Source organism: Cynara cardunculus (assembly GCF_001531365.2).
Source record: "Cynara cardunculus var. scolymus isolate 2C chromosome LG 15, CcrdV1, whole genome shotgun sequence".
Classification (NCBI taxonomy): Eukaryota; Viridiplantae; Streptophyta; class Magnoliopsida; order Asterales; family Asteraceae; genus Cynara; species Cynara cardunculus.
The window spans coordinates 12,324,583-12,346,101 of NC_037542.1; the positions used below are offsets into that span (position 1 = coordinate 12,324,583).

The window sequence follows — 21,519 nt, forward strand, 5'->3', positions numbered from 1 at the left end:
ATCCAGGTAATATTGTGATTTTTATTTATGATGATAGACATAGAACCAATATAGTGAAAGCGCTTTAGAGGATGGTGTATGTATATATACACGATGTTAGTTGTGTATATATGTGCGTGTGTATGTATGTATGTGTGTGTGTGTGTTTATGTATATATATATATATAGAGTTGGGTTTACGTGAGACCAACCTGTTTTCGTGAAACCCGTGAGACCAGTATAGTGAAAGCGCTTTAGAGGATGGTGTATGTATATATACACGATGTTAGTTTTGTATATATGTGTATGTATGTACGTATGTATGTGTGTGTGTGTATATATAGGGTTGGGTTCACATGGGACCAAACTGTTTTCGTGAGATCCGTGAGACCACTATTTTACATTTGAAACTTCACAACAAAACGTTGTGAAGATAAAAAAAAGTCAAATATTCACAACAAAAACACCGTGAAGTTTACTTTCATATCGTTTTGCTATGAAGTTTCAAGTGTAAAAAAATGGTCTCACAATAAAGTGTTTTCCATAAGTGTTATATGTGGTTTTTAGTTGAATAAATTCATATAAGAACTGTTTAAAGTATAGTTATGAAATTACTAATAATAATAATAATAATAATGTAGTTTCATATTTATGCAAGTAATCAATTTTCTTATACAATATCATTAGTTTATTATTCAAATCTGATTATTTTGTTTTTTAATAATTATCATTTAATTGTCCAGCTTTATTAAAGATTAAAATATTAGGAGTAAGCTACAAATTTGGTCCTTGTGGTTTATTGAAAATAACACTTTTTGTTTTTATAGTTTTAAAATTATAAGATGGTCATCATGATTTATAAAAATGTCTAAATTTGTTGAATGAGGAGCATTTTTGGTTATTTACCGATTTTTATTTTATTTTTTATTCAATCAAAATCAATTTCAAGATTTTGGTCTCTGTGATTTTGAGTGAGAAAAAGACAAAAATAAAAACCCAATAAGAGAACGAAAATATTTCTCATTTTACGGAAACTTTAATGAATGTTATATTGAGAAATCAAATCCGGATGTTTTTACAAATCACGATGGTAATCTTGTAATTTCAAAACTTAAGGGACAAATGTTATATTGAGAAATCAAATCCGGATGTTTTTACAAATCACGATGGTAATCTTGTAATTTCAAAACTTAAGGGACAAAAGTGTTAATTTTTACAAACCATAGGGACCAAATTTACAGTTTACTCAAATATAAGTCGTAGTCGTCGGAATAGTGCGGGTTTCTCCGATAGCTCTTTACGGTGCCGAAAGGGGCCCGCCGAATCGACCAAGTAAATGTGAGAAAACTGCAACTACAACTCATAAACCCAACAGACCCTTCGAAGATCATCGTTCTCATTTCTGAATTTTGATTGATCTCATCTCGAAACTGACTGGATCTTCTACTACTATGGCTACCAATGGGGCATCTTCTCTGGTCAGTTTCTTTCTTATTACACTCTTTTTTATCGATCCTTCTCTATTCCTTGCTCAAGATGGTTTGATTGGTTTGGGTTTTAACTGATTACGGTTGTTATCTCTTGGGTCTATCTATCAGAGAGATGGAGATGGGGGTACCGAAGCCAGTTTGGATAAGATTAAACGACAATTGGCATCTGGGTCGGGTAGAAACCTCTTGCAGGGTCCTCTTCTCAAGAGATCTGAAACGGTATTCAGTTGTTCCTTCCTTCTGTTTTAGTTTGGAGTCATATCTTTTTTCGACTACGGAATTTGTTTAATTCGTTAATTTTCTGTTTTTTTCCCTAATTTACCTTTGTGACATCACATCTGGGTGACTGAGTAGGTTTCCAATTGATGTTTTTGGTTAACGATCAGGAATGTAATTTGGAAGTACTGAAAGGGATCATGGAATTGGGGAAGAAACATATTTACAAGACCATCATATGCCTTGAGCTTCACAAGCTATTAAATGAAAACAATTCAGTTTTTGATGGATTGATTGATTACTCGATGAAAATTGAAACCTCCCAATACTTTTCAGAACTACATATCTCATGACATGGAAATTCTAAAGCTTTGTGGATTATGACTTTAGTTATAGGGAAATGAAACCCTAATTCTGCTTGGAGAACAGTGGAAACATAAATGCCCTAATATTTGATGGAAGATATAATCTTATCAAATTTAGGCCAACTAACAATCAGGAAAAAAAACAAGCCAGTTGATAAATGAAAAGCTTTCATGCCTTCCTAAATATTTTCTTAACAATCAAGAATCTTGAAATTTAGGAGCATGAGAACTTATATGATTCATATAGATGTGCTTTTTACAATCAGTCATGACTACTTATCAACGGAGCTCTGTGGAAGAAAGAAACTTGGATGCACCATTTGATCTGAAGTACAAACTGAATTATACCTGCAACTCAAAGAAGTAACCTCACGAGTATTTGTCTTGCATGTGGCACCACATGTATGCTAGTTGTGTCATTGTGTGTGAATGAGTCGAAAGGATTAAGGAAAATAATAATTAGGTGATTGGTGCTTCGTAGAAAACATCAGGTTTTTACATGTATATAATGGTGAGTTGTGTAAAGATGCGTTAGGTCCTAGAGTACAAAGGACACAAACGGTCTAGCGCATTGTTATGCCACGACTAGAACTGCTAGAAAGGACTACCAAAAGGCACAACAGAATATGCATCTGGTGGTGGCGGTTCCTAGCCAACAGCTGAAGCATAGTGTTTGTTCTTGATTTGCGTACAACTGACCTGTATTGTTAAAGCTGTTGCCATTGATGCTGCTGTTAAAAACCCTATTCATCACCTTGTTTTTGCTTCTGTTTGACTCAAGCAAGCAACTTCATTCTATGGATTAAGACAAATCCCTTTGCAGGGTCACTTCTACGGATTCCACCTCTAACCATCTCTATCTTTGTCAAGCTTGCTTGGCAATTCAATCAAATTGCCTATGGTGTTAAGGAGGAAACCGTTTGTGATGCCCTTTCATATCAACGTGATGGGTGGCGAACCAAGTTGCTTGGTCCTTTTGGTTTGTTGGTTAACCATGAGTTGGACGACCTTTTCATTTGATAAGCAATTCCTCTTGTAGATCTGAAGTTCGTTTTCTATTACACATTCTCCCACTCTCCCCCTTATCCTTAATTGCAAAAGCTAAAAGATTGGCTAATCCAATGAGGCAAGGGTGGCAAACATATGAAGGAGTCAAGAATCTTCTTTTCTCTCTCGTATCTCTATTCATGTCTCGCTTGCCCTTCCTGTATCTCATATAGACGAAGAATACTAGTTAGGACCGCTAATAAGATGGTAGCAAAGAGTGTGATGATAATGATTGCAGCATCTACATCTCACTCTTCATTTTGGACTTAGAGTTGTGGTTGTACTTTATCAGTGTGTTTACAGAATTAAAATGCAACCCTTCTACACAGCTTATTTGTTTGCATGATTTTTTTTGGGTTGGACCAAGTTGTTTTTCTCCTTCATGAATTTGATCTACTTTGCAACATACGGAAATTTGGAGCTACGTTATCAAAAAGAACAAAACTTGGTTTAAATATAAATATGCTAGATTGAAATTTACCCCCAAGAGTGATATAATTTAGAACAATTGACTTCTGTAATTGGCTTAGAATGACGCAGGCTTGAGAAAACTGTTCCAAGATAATGTATGTTTGAGTAAGATAGTATCAGGGATTTATTCTGTTGGATCACTAGTTCGATGTTGTAGTCAACATGTCAAAGTAGCAGTTGTGGTGTGTACTCGAATACGTTTAAGGTCTTATGTAAGGGTTAGGAAGAGGATGAAAGCTTGGTGGTCTTAATCGATGGAAGGCTTAAACAAGCAAGTGACACACTAGACATCAAAAAGTGGTTGGCCAAACACACTTGCAACTTTCGTCACGCTCTTGTACAATGTTTTGTTGGCACAGGAAAGTTTGGAGAAAGTCCAAGGAAAATGAAAGATCTAATCATATCCATGTTTATACTATTATTTTATTAATATAGTTTACTAGAAGTGAAATGTTTTTCTTTGAAAAGCTCTATAAGTGAAATGTTGAGCATGTCTTGAATCCATGTCCTGGTTTAGTTCTGACCGAACAGAAAATTTGACGACCCAAAGCATTAAGCGATGCTAGGTAGTCTAGTGACCATGTGGCGCTATAATGGCCTAAGAAGGGATTTAGTGGATGGACACATAAGTATTAAGTGGTTCGTTTAAACATATGAAATTATAATTATTATTACATTATGTGTACACATGAGATTATATTTGTAAAATTACTTTTGCAAATGACTGTTGATTCATTTACTGATAATGTGTGGAGGTTACTATCTAGTGGAGGGAAGTTGATGAGCACAAGTTGGAAGAAGCTTATTCTCCACATCATTTTGTAGGAACTCATAATTCAGTAACCTGCTAATCAAAGCGATGGGGTTGGTAGTGTCTAGGCACCCAATTGAGCGGCCTAAATAACTGAATTTGCGAGTGAACACTTGATGCTAAGGCAGCAGTTAAGCATTTTTGGCTCAATCCATTTTATGCCCATCTACTGCTTTAAGACCCCCAACCTACCGACTCTAGTTGTATGTATGTGTCTGTGTGTGTATCAGATGAAGTATATGAGTAAGCTTCATTGTTTTCTTTTCTTCTGGCCATTTTGGAAAGCAAGTAGTTGTGCTAGGGTTTTTGGTGGCCTATCTCTGCATATTTGCAATCTCCTAACTTCTACAGAAATCTTACCCTCTCTCTCTCTCTCTGGGGTTTACCGGCAAGGACTTCTTGATAAACCCCTGTGTTGTTTATCTACTTTTTCAGTTGGCCTTATTGATTTTTCATCACATATAATAATTATAATTAAATTGTGCTACGTCTAAATGGTTAATAGCAGACTATTAGTTAGCTGTTTGTCTGACCTCTGGCTTCCATTATTTTATTGCAATAGTTGAGGAAATGGAACGAGAGATGGGTGATCTTAGACCCAACAACAGGAAAAATGGAATACAAGTAAGATGCTGTGCACCAAATACTTTCCTATCATTGGAACATCTGCCTTCTTCAAGTGTCTCTATTTCTAACAATTATAAACGTCTGCAGAATCAGGAGAAATGATCCAAATATCAAAGGAACGATCACCTTTGATTCAAATAGTACAATCATGACATCACCCTATAATTTCCAGTAAGATCATTGCTGAACATGATAACATCAATCTGAAAGGCATATGTTGGATATCAGATGATTTAGAATCTAATATTTTTTTTTACTTTCAGTGGACTACCGAAGTATGATAACTGCATTATTTGTATCCACCCCTATTACATATTGTTATCTTTTTCTATTTTAGTTGAATTTTTCCCCTCTTCTTTTGAAGAATCAAAAGATATGCAAGTATTAGGGCAAAAGATCCAGAGATATTCATTCATTTGCATTCTTATCATGTTATAATATCTCAAATATGGGAATGGCAGAAACATTTACATGTATGACCCTGACTTGATTTATTAGATATTGCAACACCACAGAAAAAAGAATATTTTCTCTGTGCAGAGACTCCAGGTGCGGCTAGAGCTTGGGTGGAGACATTGCAGTGAGTTATTCATTGCTTTTGCTTTGTTCAAAGTTAGCTTTTCTCTTGCTATGATCACTTTTAAGATATCTTTAGGCCAGTGACTGGTCTCTTCTTTTTGGATGACCATTAATAGAACCTTATCATGGAACTATTCAAGTTAGAAAGGATGGTAGTTTATGGAATGGAGTAATCAAAAGTACAGGCTTTTTGGAAAGTTATGTGTTGTGCATGCTGTTAGGATTTTATGAAGCTTTAAATAAGGGACACAGACTGGTAAAAGTGCGTTAAAAGATGCTTACAAGGCTTAGCCAGATCCGGAAGGGTTCAGGAGATCCCAAAATATCACGGGGGTTATTTTCTTTTGGTTTCTTGTTAGCTTTGGCTTTTGTGGTGTGTTTCAACTTTGAGAGTGTTTTAACTTACTTCTGCAAACAGAAGCAGACACAAATTTCCTATCATTGTGAACAATTAGTTTACTGATGTATGTTTTTTCTCCTACAAAAATTACAGTGCAACACAGTTGGTATTAAGGGCTCACAAAGAAGCTGTGAACTCGTTAGCTGGAAATAGTTCTACAAAACTAGGGACAGTATCTGCTGTTGTTGCTGCTGCAAATTCAACTGCCCTGAAATCGTCCAAAGAAATTGAAGCTGCACTGCAGATTGCTAGGAGGAATGCTTTGGAATCAGTGATGAACAAAACACTCGATGGCCCCATGGATGATTTGACAATCATGAAGGTATGAAATATCTTGCAAGTGCCAAAAAATATTTCTAAAACCATTATTCTATCATAGTTAAATTTAGATTACAAGAAAGCAAAATAGGAACATTATATATAAATGGCAAATTGGTTTATTCCTTATCAGGATGTCGTAAAACTTTTGATGCTTGTCTGTAAAGTTACCGGAAAATATTTCACTTTTTGTATGCTGTGATGTTATAAATTATGTAACTGTTTAAGATGGTTCCATGTACATTTAATATGAAATTGTTAAGCTTGTTACAATCATACTGGATTCAATATACTCTATTGGGACCTTTCATACAGTCCCTTTTTGGAAACTGCAATCTTCTCGTTGGCTTAATATACCTTCGTTTAACTAAATGAAATCTTTTGAGAATATCATTATCTGCCATCACTGAAGTGATGATTATTACCATAGGAGACACTACGAGTAAAAGACGAAGAGCTGCAAAATTTAGCCAGGGATATTCGTGCTAGGGATTCAACAATAAAAGAGATAGCAGAGAAGCTAACTGAGACAGCTGAAGCAGCAGAAGGTGCAGCATCTGCAGCTCATACGATGGATGAGCAAAGGAGAATTGCTAGTTCAGAAGTCGAGCGCTTAAAGAAAGAGTTGGAAAAACAAGCAATGTCTTACAGTTTGAAGGTTTGTATATATTCTTGTCCAATCTTTTCCTTTCCATTAGAGGAGCAACAAAGTTTACATTTATACTCCCTCCATCCCAAATAAATGTCCACATTCCTATTTCAGTCTGTCCCAAAATAAGTGCGTGCTTTCTAATTCTACCCTTAGTTATGAGATGGGGAAATTCATTACTCCCTCTATTATTAAGGATAAAATTGTCATTTAGTAGTTAATTAAAAGGTGTAATAATTATACTTCACTAACATGTCAGTTTCATTATGGACATTTATTTTGGGACGGTGGGAGCAGCATACTACATGTGTTGATTTTATAGATGGAGAAATAAAACGGGTGCATGATTGATAAGATGTTGTTTGATATTAACTTTATATTGCTATTTTGGTTTTATAGCTAAGAGATTCTGAAGAAAAGGTCATGGTTTTGACTAAAGAAAGAGAACAACTTATCAAGCAACGAGACTCTTCTCATCAGGAGGCACTTTTATGGCGTTCTGAGCTTGCAAAGGCTAGGGAACGTGTAGTCATTTTAGAAGGAGCAGTTGTCAGGGCTGAGGAGAAGGTTAGAGTTAAGGAGGCAGAGGCTGAAGCTGTAATAAAAGAGGCAACAGAGAAAGAGAGTGCTGCTAGAGATCAGAATCAAGAGCTTTTGGCATACATTAATATGTTACAATTACAACTTAAGAGGTTTGTTAGCTGATTGAACCCATTTCAGTACACTACGTTACTTCCTGATTTTGTAGTTCCACTATGTTCTTTGGGGTGCGTTTGGTATGCAAAACGGGACTGGACTGGACGGGCGAGAGGGGATGTAGGCAGATGAAAGAATTGTGGAAGGTTTTTAGGTTCTAATTTGACATGGGTAGTTTAGTGATTTACTTACCATGTTCCATCACCCCCGTTTTTGCTCCACCTATTTTGGTGCGACCAAAAAATGCATTTATGTTCCACTTAGTCCTGTACCAGTCTGAAAATCGTTCTAAACGTGAACAGATTTTTGTTCTGTCCTGTAATATCCTGCGTACCAAACACGCTTTTGATGAGTTTTCATGCACAGTGTGGACATTTTTTGGTCCTAACATTCTATGCTTTAGGCCATGTTTGGCAACTATAAGCTAGCTTATTTTTTGAGCTTATTGAAAAAGCCTCGTTTGGTTAGCCATAAGCTAACTTTTTTAAATGCTTTAGGCCATGTGTGGCGGCTATAAGCTAGCTTATTTTTTGAGCTTATTGAAAAAGCCTCGTTTGGTTAAGACAATCTAAATTTTTGAAAGCTACTTAACTATAAGCTCCAGGGCCCTTTTTCAATTATATCGCATACGTTTCCAAGTAAATTTTTAACATTTTTTTCCCGTCAATTCATGTTGTCATTTAGCTCATCAGCTAGTTTTTACCAAATATGACTACTTTATCTGCAATTTTCAGCTAATAGCTAGCTTATCGCCTAGTTTGCACGTAGCCTTGGTGTGGAGAAACTATGTGATAATGTTTGGTGTTTATCTGTATAATTCGACCCCCCATGTTGCTGATTTGATGCTCATGTTTTATTAGCAGGCAGCAGGAGAATACTAAGGAAGTCCTCGAGGAGAGAGGGGAGTCTTGCTCAGATGGCGATACACAGCCCCTAACAAAACATGTACATCCATCCGAAGAGAACGTGGATAAAGCATGCCTTAGCGTCTCAAGGAATATTCCAGTGTCAGAAAGAAGTTTAGTTCACCCAGCACCAGCAGTGGACCAAACCCGTATCCGTCCAATTGGTGACGGTGAATGGAATGATATAGAGGCAACAGAAGCAAGAATAGCCGATGTGAGGGAAATCGCCACGGATACTGAAGGAAACAGCTTGGATATTCCCGTATTTCTGCAGACAAATGATACTCAGCAGCAGGAAGGAAGTGCATACCATCCTCATGTTCCCACATTTAGACAACCAGATGATACGCAACCAGAACAAACATCGGATTCCTACCATCAGCCGTAGACGTAGCAATGGCAACGCTCGGTGAAGAAAGAACGTCTTTTCTTTGTTACCTGTTTCGGTTATAGAGTGAATGAATTGTGAAAAATGACCTATAGAGTGAATTGTGAAAGCTTATATTTGCTGACTTGAGGCTTCTGAATGGACTGCTTTTTCTCTACAGCATTGGGCTTCACCAGTTTATATATGGTTTGGTTTTAACATCCCTCTTCTGAAAAGACATCGTTTGGTGAAACTACTACTTTGATACCTTGTTAAGAAAATCATTACCCTCTTGGCATTTTTTTTAGTTGCAATCTCGACTAATTCTCTCGGGTCCTAAGTTAACTGTAAGACAAACCCTCCGGCGACCCCAAAAGAAATTGAACTGTTCGGCGTTGAGGAGCATCATGGGGTTCTAAATTTAACAACTAGACAAACCTAGAAACCATGCAGTGCCATAAGGAAACTTGAACGGGTGACATCTGAAGAGCAAACTCAATGTATTACTTTTGAGATATCTTTTTACGCAATATCTTGAATTTTGGTGCATCTTGTATCTTTGACTCGATTAGTGGGTTCGTACGAAGTGTCTCTTCGTATACTTCAACGATATATTGTAAATTAATATGAATTATGATATTAAGAAAAAGACAAATTACATGAAAAGGTAACATACTTTTAACTTGATTTTTATTTTGGGTAACATACTTTCAGAACTTCCATTTTGGTACCTAATATGTGAAGTTTTATACATTTAAGTACTTGGGTAAACGGTTGAAGCATTAACCGGTTATCATGCTGATATGGCGAATGATGTGGTATCCAACTCAATATTATCATTGTAGTTTTTATTTTCTTTAGTTACATATCTAACTAAAAATTGTTATTTATTCATGGCTTATATTCTTATAATCGAATCTCTTGCATCATTTTTAATTGAACAACATAACATAGATTATCAATGACAATTGGAGTTTTACATTATTCTTAAAATCATTATGAAAATATAATATGTAACTGAAATATAGAGTGAACTCTTAATCTATTGGGTTAATTACTAATATACCCTTTTAACTAGTCCTTTTGTTTTTGCCCCTAGAACAAAAGAAATACCCTTTTTTTGGAGGTCCTCAGAGCTTGACAAGTGTTCCATTAAAAGCGTTTTTTTGTGTTATAGAATCTAACAACTAACAAAAACATCGTAGCTCGTAAAAAACAAAAATGCACTTTTGGGTGGGACACGTGTCAAGCTCTTAGCACCTCGTAGAAAAAAAGGGGTCACCTCTCTTAAATGGAGGGTATTTTGTTAGCACGAAAAAGACATAAAATCATGGTTGTCATCAGATTTTGAGACGAAAGACACTTTAACAAAACAAAATTAAACAAACACAGTAAATCTCATGTACAGATAAGGTCAGGGTCAGGGTCTGAGAATAGGATGTACACAGACCGTCCTCTACTAACAGTATTTGCAAGTTAGAAAGAGGAGATTAGAAGAGTTCTATGGTCACACAAACAGTAAGACCTGTCTATTAAACAAGACTGTTACAGACACAAATGGGTTGTCCATCCAACCTGAATTAGAAAAATATGAGAACCAAAAACTTCATTCATCTTAGATTATTATCAACACAAAAAGAAGAAAATGAAAGAAACCTTGTCTCTTGTTTAGGCTTGTCATGTGATTTACATCTTCTTCCATTGATTTTCGGTTTTACATCACTCACCCTTGCTAGTAAAATCTACCAAGAATGATCATATTTCAACCCGTTAACGGTTTCTGTTAATCTGTTGAAAGGATCCAGTCAGATTTCTGGCGGGCGTTCTATGTCAGCAGAACCACCCATGGATTCACTGTCCATGCTGGCCGTGCGGCTCTTCCTGTTCCTCCGTTCCTGATATCAAAGAACATTAATTGGTCAAATATAATATCTAAAGAAATCATAAACCATCATATCTTTTACTAAGATGTACACATTTACCTAATGTTCTTAAAATTCAAGTTTACAACTTATTGTTGCATACATACAACTTTCTAAAGTTCCATGATTGAACTCCATAAAACTAGTTGATAACTAATTCATAAACACATTCAAATACTAATAATACGACATAATACTCCATATATTTCTTTTTTAATAAAAATTGCTTCAATTTTTTATTTACAGTAAAATTTCACATTCCGCTGCATTGCATAGATATATAACTAGTAATCTACTAATATGTCTGAGAAGCATGAAACGTAATCCATGAAAAAAACTCAAGCACTCATCTTTGCAGGGGTAAACAACTCATATGAAACATTTCACTTGCCTTCTCTTACCCGTTTCACACATCTCGCCCATGACCTTTTTTCCCATCCACTTGTTAGATTGCTAGTCAACCATAGAAATGCAGATGAAAGAAAGATGCCTAAAGCTACGAGAGAGAGTGAAGAAAAATAAGGTTATAGTTCTACTTTTAACTTTTAAGACCAGTCTAGATCTCAGTCAGCTAATTCAACCACTTCCAACAAACACTCATCCACCATTTTGGAAGTATACATAAGTAAAGGTGAAACAATGAATCCATAATTACTCATAAGTTAAATTTTATTTATTTACTTCCCATAATCCAATGGTAAACAAGAAGGTACTATTTGAAAAAATGAAAATACCTATGGGGCCATCCAGATATTGGTGGTCTTTATTTTGGCCATCGAACTATTTTTTCCTCAAATGGGCCGTTAACTAAAACTTGTTCCAAAAGCCCAGTTCCCACCAAAAAGATCGTGCAGTCTAAAGCACATGCTAAAAAGACTAAACTACCCCTCTTGTTTCAGTTGGTGGACAATTCTGTTTTGAATTAATTATGCATACTTGATAAACTCCTACATGCAGCTTTTAGAATGCTTTGATCAGCATTGAATGTTTTGTCAAGCAAAACATTTAACATTACGGTAAGAATGATATATTTTTTTCATAGTCATGATATGTTGAGCAACTGCCAACCATAGACTTATTTAATAATTAATTTTCGTCTAGAAAAAGTAATATTTTATAAAACTCACGTACTCAAATCTGAAAGTCGTAAGCAGATATAATAACCTATTTTCCTATTCAACTTTAACAACTTAAACATTGTATTACCATTTTGTATCTTTCTGAGTTCAGATTACTTTCGCCTTTTTAGCATTCATCGTTCAACTGAATGGTCGTTTTAGCGGTAATTGAAGATATAAAAAAAAACTTCAATTGCATGGTCTATATGATTAAAAATATATGGTCTTAATGAGAAATGTTAATAACTGAATGGCCTTCCTAGGTATTATCTCATTTTAGTTAACAAATTGACCACTTTGGCCGAAATGGGATTCTTGAAACAAAAATATACTAAATGTACCCCATCTGAGAAAAATAATAGTTGTATGGCCTAAATGAGAACTTTAAGATTTAGATGCCCTATATTGGTAATTTGGTAGTATCCCTTCAGAAGAAGAAAAAGTGATTTTTTCATAGTTTCAACTAATAAAGGGCAAACTTTGCAGCAACTGAGTAATGTTACTCCTTTGTGACCCGAAAAATAGGTGTTCCACAGAAACAACTTTCCTGTAAAGTGCACTAAAATCCCCCCTTTTCTTAATTTGTATATTCAACAAACTACTTATACAGTAAAGAACAATATGTGTTGATACTACCTCCATTCTAAAATACTTCCTTCCTATTTTACAAATGGAAGTCCTGTGAAAAATGGAACTGAGGATGCTTGAATTTCCTTGTGATGTAATAAATTAGAGTAGGGAGAGCAAGATTCCTACTTTTACACTATTTAACATCCCCTGTTCTCTGTCTTACTATCTAATATCACAATTATTCTCAAGATTTTCCTCCTTAAATTCCTTATCATTGGTGGAGCCATATATAGATACAGCAGTCGTTCCATATTGCATGACAAATCAGCATCTGAACTATATTCAAGATGTTTTCTATTGTATATGGGGTTCCATGATATTGAGAATATGAGAGAGTAAAGGCATTATAAGATATGTTTTGACTTCATATATTCATGATAATAATTTCAGGGAATGTAGAACATGTAAAGCATCAAAACCTGTTACATACAAAAAAAAAGCACGCCAATGTGAAAGCAAGTAGTACCTCACGATATGGGAAATCTGCATCAAGCATTCTCACAACCTGACTCATTTTAGGTCGTCTCTCAGATTCAGGATCGACACATCTAAGCGCCACCAGAAGTGCACGTTTTAGAGCATGAGTCGAGGGTTTGGGTTGAAGGTTTGGGTCTACAACTTCCTCTGCTCTTCTATTTCCCACCATCATTTTGAGCCACTCAACAAGATTCACCTAGCATAAGTTTAACAAATACCCATATTGTAGCAATCTTTTTACGTGAAAAATATTTCGACTCTAATACAATCTCAAAAAGATGCATTAGATGATTTGTAACCCATTTGTACCTCATTAGCACAGCGGTTGTGATCCACCGGATCCCTTCCAGTAACTGCTTCCAGAAGGAGCACACCAAAACTATAAATATCACTCTTTTCGTTTAACATGCCGGTGTTAGCGTACTCTGGAGCCACATAACTGCATATTACAACATAAACAGGTTTTTCAGTCAACTATTCTATTTTTAGGTCACTAGTACAGAAACAGATATTAAACAAGAATTTGCAGTCATACCCAAATGTCCCCATTACTCTGGTATTTACATGACTTTCTCCTGAATCCAAAAGCTTGGCCAATCCAAAATCAGAAAGCTTGCCGTTGAATTCACGATCAATCAAAATATTGCTAGATTTGATGTCTCGATGCACAACCTTTGGTTCTATAGCTTCATGTAAGTAAGCAAGCCTGCAAAATCAGTACCTAAAAGAGTTGATGACTAGTGACGAAGATCTTGTAAATATATGAAACTTGTAACATAATTTAGGGACTGTTTGTCAGCAGCTTAATGAGTTTAATAGGACTCACAGCTTATTCCGTTATCCGATCAGTTATACTTGACTGTTTGGTAGTGACTTAATGACATAGAAAGTGACCTATTCGATAAGCTTCTAAGGGGAGCTTTATGCAGAAAGCCAAGTTTTTCCAAACCTGCCCCTTCCAATTAAAAACCACGCTCTTTCCATCTATAAAAAACTCCTCCCTAACAAAAACTTTTCCAACCTATACAGACAGGTTCATCCACAAAGACAGCTTTATCCATAAAGAACTTAATGAAAAACAAACCAAACAGCCCCTTAATCTAGAAAGTGTAAGTGAAGAACTCACGAGAACTCCTTTAAAAATGCACTCATCTAAAAATCCCACATGCTAGTAACGCTTAGGACTTGTACACTGATGCATGGGAACAATATGAAGATGAAACAAAGAATGTAGGCCAGGGAAAAGAACAACGGTACCCCAAAATTCTAGGATCTCCTGAGAAACACTCCCAAGACAATCTCCCAAAGTCAAAGATAACATCCAACTCACAGATTCGATTATGATAGTAATGAGAATTTTTTGTATGACAAATTGACAATCTTTGTGATCTTGATCGGCTGCTAAGAGCAAAGGTCACACTTTGTAGCGCTCACAGTATGATGGATTAACACAGGAAACTCCTCAAAGCTAATCGCCATGCGGTCATCTAGAGGCTTCCCTCACCAATTAACCAAATTCTACAAGTTTGCACCTCAAGTAGTAAACAAAACAAGCTCGTCAAAAACATGTGCAATCAGTGTGGTGTTTTCTGTAAAGAAAAACAATTTGGTGTATTGGGAACAAGCAATAAGGAAACCAAAGCCTACTCATCAGGTGAGCGGAGAGAGAAGTAGCAGTAGAAGATGAGGAAGAAGCAGTAGCCACAGAAAGGGTGAGCTCTTCTTCATTAAACAAAGGACCAAGGTCATTTGTTCATAAGCATCCGCAGCATTAAACCTTCTTCAAACTCAAAATAATACCATCCACACCTTTTCCCGTGTGCACAGAGGTAAAGGAGTACATACATGCACACAGAATGACATGCTAGCATAGCATTGTATGTATATGTACATGTAGGGGCTGGTTCAAATAAGAAGGCTAAATATCGTGAGAATGGAAGGTTCATTTGTGAATTATTGAAAAAAAAATCCATTTGAAGATACATATTGTGTGTGTTATATGAGGGCTTCAACGATAGCATGTAATTCTGAGGTCATGTTCAATTTTCATCTTGAAAAAAGGGTGACCCAAGTGCACCAAAGCTCCTTGGCTTGTCATAGGTTAGGGAGGGAAGCTTATGTAGTCAACTTTTCCCTCCCATTTTTTCAAAAGAGCAGTTTCAGTTTTGAAATAAAATACCATTATATCTCTGAAGTGTGGTTCATTGATCATTGTGTCTAGTATGCATTCTAAAGGTTTTATCATTTTAGCAACTCATAGATGAGGTTTCGCGACATTTAGACAATCACACATCCAATCTTTCTGTTCTGCATTTTATCTTCCACTAAAAAATGCTATCAGATAACCCTCTTGACTAGGAACTCGTGTACCCATGCCATAAGTGTCGCATGCTACCCTCTTAACACCTTACTAAAATAAGAGAATACAAGGACAAGTGCTTTTTGGTCAGCCTATTCTTAACTTCCAGCTTAAGTATGTACTTCGACTTTCTTGTGCTAGAACTTTAGCTGATAAGCATAAAAGTATTGTACGTGCTTTTTTTAAAAGATTCGGCTCAGGATTATTGGAAGATTTCTTTACGGAAGAAGAACAAGTTTTTTTCCTACCATATTTCCCTTTTCATCAGAGTATGATATTACAAACCATAATGGTGTTAAAGCCACCAATTAACCTCCAACAGAAAGTGCTAGCCATAATGGGTTGATGAAGATCCAACTGGACTTCGTCCAAAGGAAATCGATTAGGTTATAGATAAGAGGAATGAATGGATGACAAAGTTATTTACTTGTTTCCCAGTCCACCAACATAATCCAAGGGCAATATAGAGTTTGCTTGTTTCTGCTCAAAGATGGGAATATACAATTATCTTGATGATGGGTTTCCAATAGTGCACATGCTGTCCTTCAAAACCTAGTCAAGTACATGCTAAACCACATCTGTTTCCGTTCCAGCATGAATCAGAGTGCAATTTTATTTGCCCATCCCATACGAAGGATCAAATTGACATCACGAAAGGGCTTGGCGTACATTCACAGCAATCCCGCTTCTTTTATCAAGAAAAACTCCATGATGTCAAGTACGATGGATGAAGACATTGGGATGTTGGTAGATACTTTTGATACATTTGGGGATATCAGGGTACTTGAAATTGATACTCTCTCTCTCTCTCTCTCTCTCTCTCTCTATATATATATATATATATATATATATATGAGTTGGAAGCGGATGATGGGAATAGGGATGAGATTGGCACCAATGTATCTAGAACAATTTGATTGCTTCTCCCCCCCTGTCAAAGTTATCACTTGGAGCTTTTTGTTGCAATTATAGGAAATTTCAAAAGAAAGCATTGCATCGTTTATAATCTGTTATGTTGGTCTCTTAGTTGTCATTATGTGTGTTTTCCCTTTCAGTCTACAACTAAAAATTATCATCCAATTAAGTTTTCACATAGATCAGGTGCATTTTATTTTTTACTTACTTTTATAATGGCAGCCACACTTTTATGAGTGCGAGTATAATTGTTTGTCTGGTTATAGGATATAGAAAGTCTGGGCAGAGAAGTGAAAAACATAAGGTAAGTGTGAGTGGTGGCATGAACCTTAAGCTGGAACATGCCTGAAAACAAGCAAGAGAAAATTAAGATGGAACTTGAGCTGAAAACAAGGAGAGGAATAAATGATGGGTGCTGCATCTCAATCCTTTTGAAACACATAATTTGACCCCATTTGGACAAAGCACATGTTGTTGACTGCTAAATAACTGAACCACCTATATAAGACCTCCCAATAAGAGTTAAAGTTAAGCAAAAAATGTAAATACTTCTACATTTCCGAACAAAGCTCATGTTGCAGACAATTTAATTGGCTAGTTTGATTAAAATCATCAAAGACGATAAGTATGTGTTCCAAACAATTCAACTAGAAGAGTCACTTACGCTTTTGCAATACCAAGAAGCACCTTCATGCGAGCTTCCCAAGTAAGGACACCATATTCCTGTCCGTGAAGCCATTGTTCCAGGTTTCCTTTGTCCACATATTCATAAACAAGCATCCTAAGTTATTCAAGCAAATATGGACCATAAGTCAATAGCATCCACTTCTAACAAACCTCAAATGGCATAAAGAGAGGACGAACTGAGAGGGCCAGCTAAAATCTAGAGAATTAGCAAAATGAATCAAGAATAATAACGACGAAATTAGCAATTATGTGTATTAAGTAGAGAAAGAAATGCACCTATGGGTTCCTTCTATGCAGTACCCTAGAAGCCGCACGAGATTCTTGTGGCGAACATGTCCTATAGCATCCACTTCACCTCTAAATTCTTTCTCTGCCTGTCCCCTATGCATAAAAGTACGCAATAAGATTATAAAATATAGAGGGAGATTCAGGGGAAAACCCCCAAAAATTGAAAAAATGAGGAACACCCCTTAAACCATTCATTTGGATAATGCACATGTGCATATAAGTAATTGGAGTTGTTTCTTGGTTTTTATACACGTGTGCATCCTGGACAAATTGCTTACAAATTACTTGTATGCACAATTGCACATGTGCATACGTCCAGATGAATGGTTACCTGGGTGTTCCTCAGTTTTTTATTTTTTGCCGTTTTCCCCTAAACCTTACCCATAAAATATATACAAACATGTATAACCTCAACATCAAGGAAACAAAAAGATGCATTCATAACCCAAAGGCATACTCACAGATTGTTAAGTAGCTTCTTCACTGCTACGACAGTCCCATTGATCAAGGTGCCCTTATATACAATCCCATATCCGCCCTCCCCAACCACATTTTCTTTGGAGAAACGCCGTGTTGCTAGCTCGAGGTCTCTCAGCGTAAACCAATGTCCCCACCCTAGATGTGAGGCTTCAGGTAAACCAATAAAAGGAGACGCCATTCCAGGTCCATGAGACTGTGAAGACTGCTTCCAAACAGTCCCAGAAGTTCCTTCTTCCCCTGATTGTGACCTGCCCCCCTTTTCATACATTGAACTGCTCTGACTTACGTTATCAGCATCACCAGATTTGCTCACTGCAAGTTGGAATAGCATCTTTCCAGAATTCTTACCACTTGGTTCATCATTAGTTGTCGTTGATGGGTGTTCACGATTACTATGACTATGAAAATGTGGACCTCCAACTCTATCAACTCTGATATCTTTTGGGACATTTGGTATCTGGGAAAGGGGATATTTGTCTAATCTTCTTCGAGATTTCCTTTGACATGTGACCCACATTGATAAGAGACAGAGAAACATACAAATAAACACACCAACAGAAAGGCAGATCACAACCCATAGTTTAAGACCCACAATTGAAGTCTTCTTCGATAATTCTGCATCTAAATTCCCAGACGACATTTCTGGTGACAATTGTAAGGTATGAAGTTATCCACCTCTAACTTGAGCTAATCAATCTCCTTTAGATTCCCCATAAAACACAATCCTGTCAACAAAACGGAAAGGCAAAAAGAAAACATCAATCATACATTCATACCACTAAATTACAAACTTCAATTTCAGATCTGTGACCAAAATCCACATTATCAAACAAAAACATCCTTCTAAAAACTAGGTTTACGACAAACCCACTAAAATCCCAAATCAAATTCCAATGCAATTACAGCTTTATATATTAAAAGCATTTAGTAGTGATCTAAAAGTTGAAGAATGTGTTGAGATACTTACTGTAGATGCGATTTAATCTAAACCCACTTAATGTTCCATGAGAATCGAAAGACCCAGAAGACAGCGTGCTTAGATTTTGCAACCATAGATTAGGGACCGGTGAAGAATGGAGGAGCAGTGCACGCAAAGCCACCGAAAGACAAAATCCCAAGCAAAAAGGGAGTTTGGAAGAAGAGGGAGAAGAGTGGGCCAAGAATTCCAGAAAATATAGAGAGAAAAAAATCTATACACCACACCACACCCAAAGAAAACCTGATAAATCGGAAATCAAATCGCAGGGAATATATCGAATTGCATGGAAATTCGTGAGCTTTTATATGAAATTAATCAAATTTGAGATTATTTCAATTGATTTGGTTTTCTTTTATTTGTTACCTTTAATTGATCTGATGCTTTGAAATTAATTAACATTTTCATAAATTAAATGATTTTGTCGTCTATCAAATTATTGCTGTTCCTTTAATAAAAGCATTTCCTTTTTTTAATAATTGTCTCAAAAAATTAAATTTAATATTATTATTTTATTTATTTATTTTGGGAATATATATATATATATATATATATATATACACACACACATATAGCAAGAGTTCACGAGAAATTTAAGAGTTGCTGAAGCTTGAAGTCTTATTTTACTTTTGGTTCGTAAAATGTGGTGTTGAAATTTGAATCAACAAAAGTGTTTGTTTTTGTAAACCGATAAATGTCTGAATTTGTTTAAATTGTCTATTTTACCTATTAGAAAATTATAGTGTTGAACTATAAATAAATTTATACAATTTCACATATTTATTCATCATCATTACGAAATTTACATCTAAATTATATAATTAGCATTCATTTAAACAAAAATATGTCACTAACAGTATTTAACACATGTAAATCCTATTAAAATAAATCAACTGAGACAGGTGAGGATCGATTTGGTAAGTATCAATTAAGAAACGTGTTTGCTGAGAGTTTGAAAAATAATAAGAAGCAAATAAGATGTTGGTTTATCTCTTACAAGATAAGAGAATAATAGAACATAAGTGACTCTGAAAATTTAGAAAAAAATAAATAGTTTGAATGATCTTACCTCTTAACGAATCAGATATAAGAAGCTGATAATATTTTATACAAAAACAAACAAGGCCCAAGGATATGTGCATACAATTTAATTAAGGAAAATTTATAAAAATAACCATTTTATACAACTTTTTGCCACAAAATAACCGGGTTTTAGAGGTTTTGCGTATTTGACCACCCAGATCTACCCTAAGGGTGATCCGCACACATATTGGGCGATCCGTACTTTTTTGGGGCGATCCCCAATAGAATTCTAAAAAAAATTCCTTAAAAGACGGGATTACTGTTCACCCTCGAATACCGGGTTTGACCTCGCCCTAGGGGGCGATCCAGGCTGTCTCATCGCCCCCAGGGGCGATCCAACCTTTTATTATTATTTTTTTTTTGTGGTATTTTTAATAAAACTGATACGTCATTTAAGTTGTGTTTTTTAACTTTTTTAGAACCAAAATTCATGGGTAAAAGTTTAAAAATAAACCATTATAATTATGGAGACACACAAATTATTTTTATCTGTTTTGGGTTTCGTAAATCAGATATAAACCCGTACGTCTCTTATCATTTTTTTCTACCTCCAATTTCACTATAAATACCAACCTCCTACTTCATAATTTTTCACACATTCCCTTTAATTTCTTTTTTCAGTAATGGTTAAAATAATGGTTTATTGAGAAGAGAAATGAAAGGGAATTTTTAAGGAATTTTTTTAAAATTTTTTTTTTTAAGAATTATATTGGGGATCGCCCCAAAAAAGTGGGGATAGCCCCAAAAAAGTAGGGATCGCCCCATATGTGTACGGATCGCCCCTTAGGGTAGATCTGGGTGGTCAAATACGCAAAACCTCTAAAACCCGGTTATTTTGTGGCAAAATGTTGTATAAAATGCTTATTTTTATAAATTTCCCTTTAATTAAAGATTTTTTTTGTTTGTTTGTATGCATGTCATGTATATGTGTATACTGTAGAAATTACTTGCAAATTACTTGAAAGCATATGTGAACACCGTACAGGTAAATGGTTATTAAAGTGTTCCTCTATTTTTCATGTATTTTCAATCTTCTATTAACGTTTATATATGTGTGTGTGTGTGTATATATATATATAGTTTTATTTGTTGTAAGCGTAAAAAGGAATTCTGGTGATCTAATAATCCCAAGAAAAAGTGTATTTTTTAACAAACATGATGTTGTAGTATTTAGCGACGTTCGTTTATTTACGTTAAGAGGTGTTTTTAGATAATTTTGAACACGTGTTTTTACGTTAATTTACACGTAAAATAGACGATTAGAAGCTGACCTAATTTACATCTGTATGAAAGTTATGTTATCGCATTTACACTTTTTCCACTTTTTATTCTAATGGTTTATTGTTGTTATCCGAAAGGTATAACATATTGTCGTTGGTGTTATGTCATTGCAACCTAGATTGCCCATCACTTTTGTCATTAGTTTCTTTTACTTTTTTTGCAATATTACGTTAGGTTTTAGAATATATGTTTTTTTTTTATGATTTATTTGTTAAAATAAATTAATTGTGGTAAAATAATTAAAAATAAATTAATTGTGGTAAAATAATTAAAAATAAACAATAATAGAATAGAGAACGAGTGTGTAATTCTTATTAATCATAATTTTTTTTATAGATATGAGTTACACATAGATAAACTACGAAATATTTCACTTATAATCT

At 35.3% G+C, this 21,519-nt stretch overlaps 2 protein-coding genes across 4 annotated transcripts; one reads left to right on the plus strand and one right to left on the minus strand.

Annotated features, from left to right (window-relative positions):
* Nucleotides 1–1,298: 1,298 nt before the first annotated feature.
* Nucleotides 1,299–9,141, plus strand: LOC112527921 (tropomyosin alpha-4 chain). Of its 3 annotated transcripts, none has more exons than XM_025138778.1 (10): nt 1,299–1,457; nt 1,578–1,688; nt 4,942–5,003; nt 5,094–5,177; nt 5,270–5,301; nt 5,505–5,586; nt 6,079–6,307; nt 6,734–6,961; nt 7,352–7,644; nt 8,509–9,141. In XM_025138778.1, exons 1-10 carry the CDS (start codon nt 1,431–1,433, stop codon nt 8,939–8,941), a joined length of 1,581 nt encoding a protein of 526 aa, XP_024994546.1. In that variant the 5' UTR covers nt 1,299–1,430; the 3' UTR covers nt 8,942–9,141. The 3 variants fall into 3 exon arrangements, with proteins under 3 accessions (XP_024994546.1, XP_024994547.1, XP_024994548.1); XM_025138779.1 differs by having other exon boundaries at nt 8,512–9,141; XM_025138780.1 differs by lacking the exons at nt 4,942–5,003; nt 5,094–5,177; nt 5,270–5,301; nt 5,505–5,586 and having other exon boundaries at nt 1,300–1,457.
* Nucleotides 9,142–10,427: 1,286 nt separating this feature from the next.
* On the minus strand, nt 10,428–19,042 carry LOC112527460 (probable receptor-like protein kinase At2g42960). The gene is made up of 8 exons (XM_025138130.1): nt 18,764–19,042; nt 17,778–18,521; nt 17,305–17,409; nt 17,006–17,122; nt 13,603–13,773; nt 13,377–13,506; nt 13,057–13,263; nt 10,428–10,815 (listed from the first exon to the last, which is right to left on the minus strand). The coding sequence occupies exons 2-8, from the start codon at nt 18,434–18,436 to the stop codon at nt 10,726–10,728; spliced, it is 1,479 nt and encodes a 492-aa protein (XP_024993898.1). The 5' UTR covers nt 18,437–18,521; nt 18,764–19,042; the 3' UTR covers nt 10,428–10,725.
* Nucleotides 19,043–21,519: the final 2,477 nt, after the last annotated feature.

Bases quoted from the DNA above. Each gene is read 5' to 3' on its own strand.
- LOC112527460 (XM_025138130.1), bottom strand. From the start codon at position 18,436: ATGTCGTCTGGGAATTTAGATGCAGAATTATCGAAGAAGACTTCAATT. The intron at 17,410-17,777 runs GTGAGTATGCCT...TTTTATGCATAG, and splicing joins AAGAAGCTACTTAACAATCT to GGGACAGGCAGAGAAAGAAT. The intron at 13,264-13,376 runs GTACAAATGGGT...AACTTATGCTAG, and splicing joins ACAACCGCTGTGCTAATGAG to GTGAATCTTGTTGAGTGGCT.
- LOC112527921 (XM_025138778.1), top strand. From the start codon at position 1,431: ATGGCTACCAATGGGGCATCTTCTCTG. The intron at 5,178-5,269 runs GTAAGATCATTG...TTTTACTTTCAG, and splicing joins ACATCACCCTATAATTTCCA to TGGACTACCGAAGTATGATA. The intron at 6,308-6,733 runs GTATGAAATATC...TTATTACCATAG, and splicing joins ATGATTTGACAATCATGAAG to GAGACACTACGAGTAAAAGA.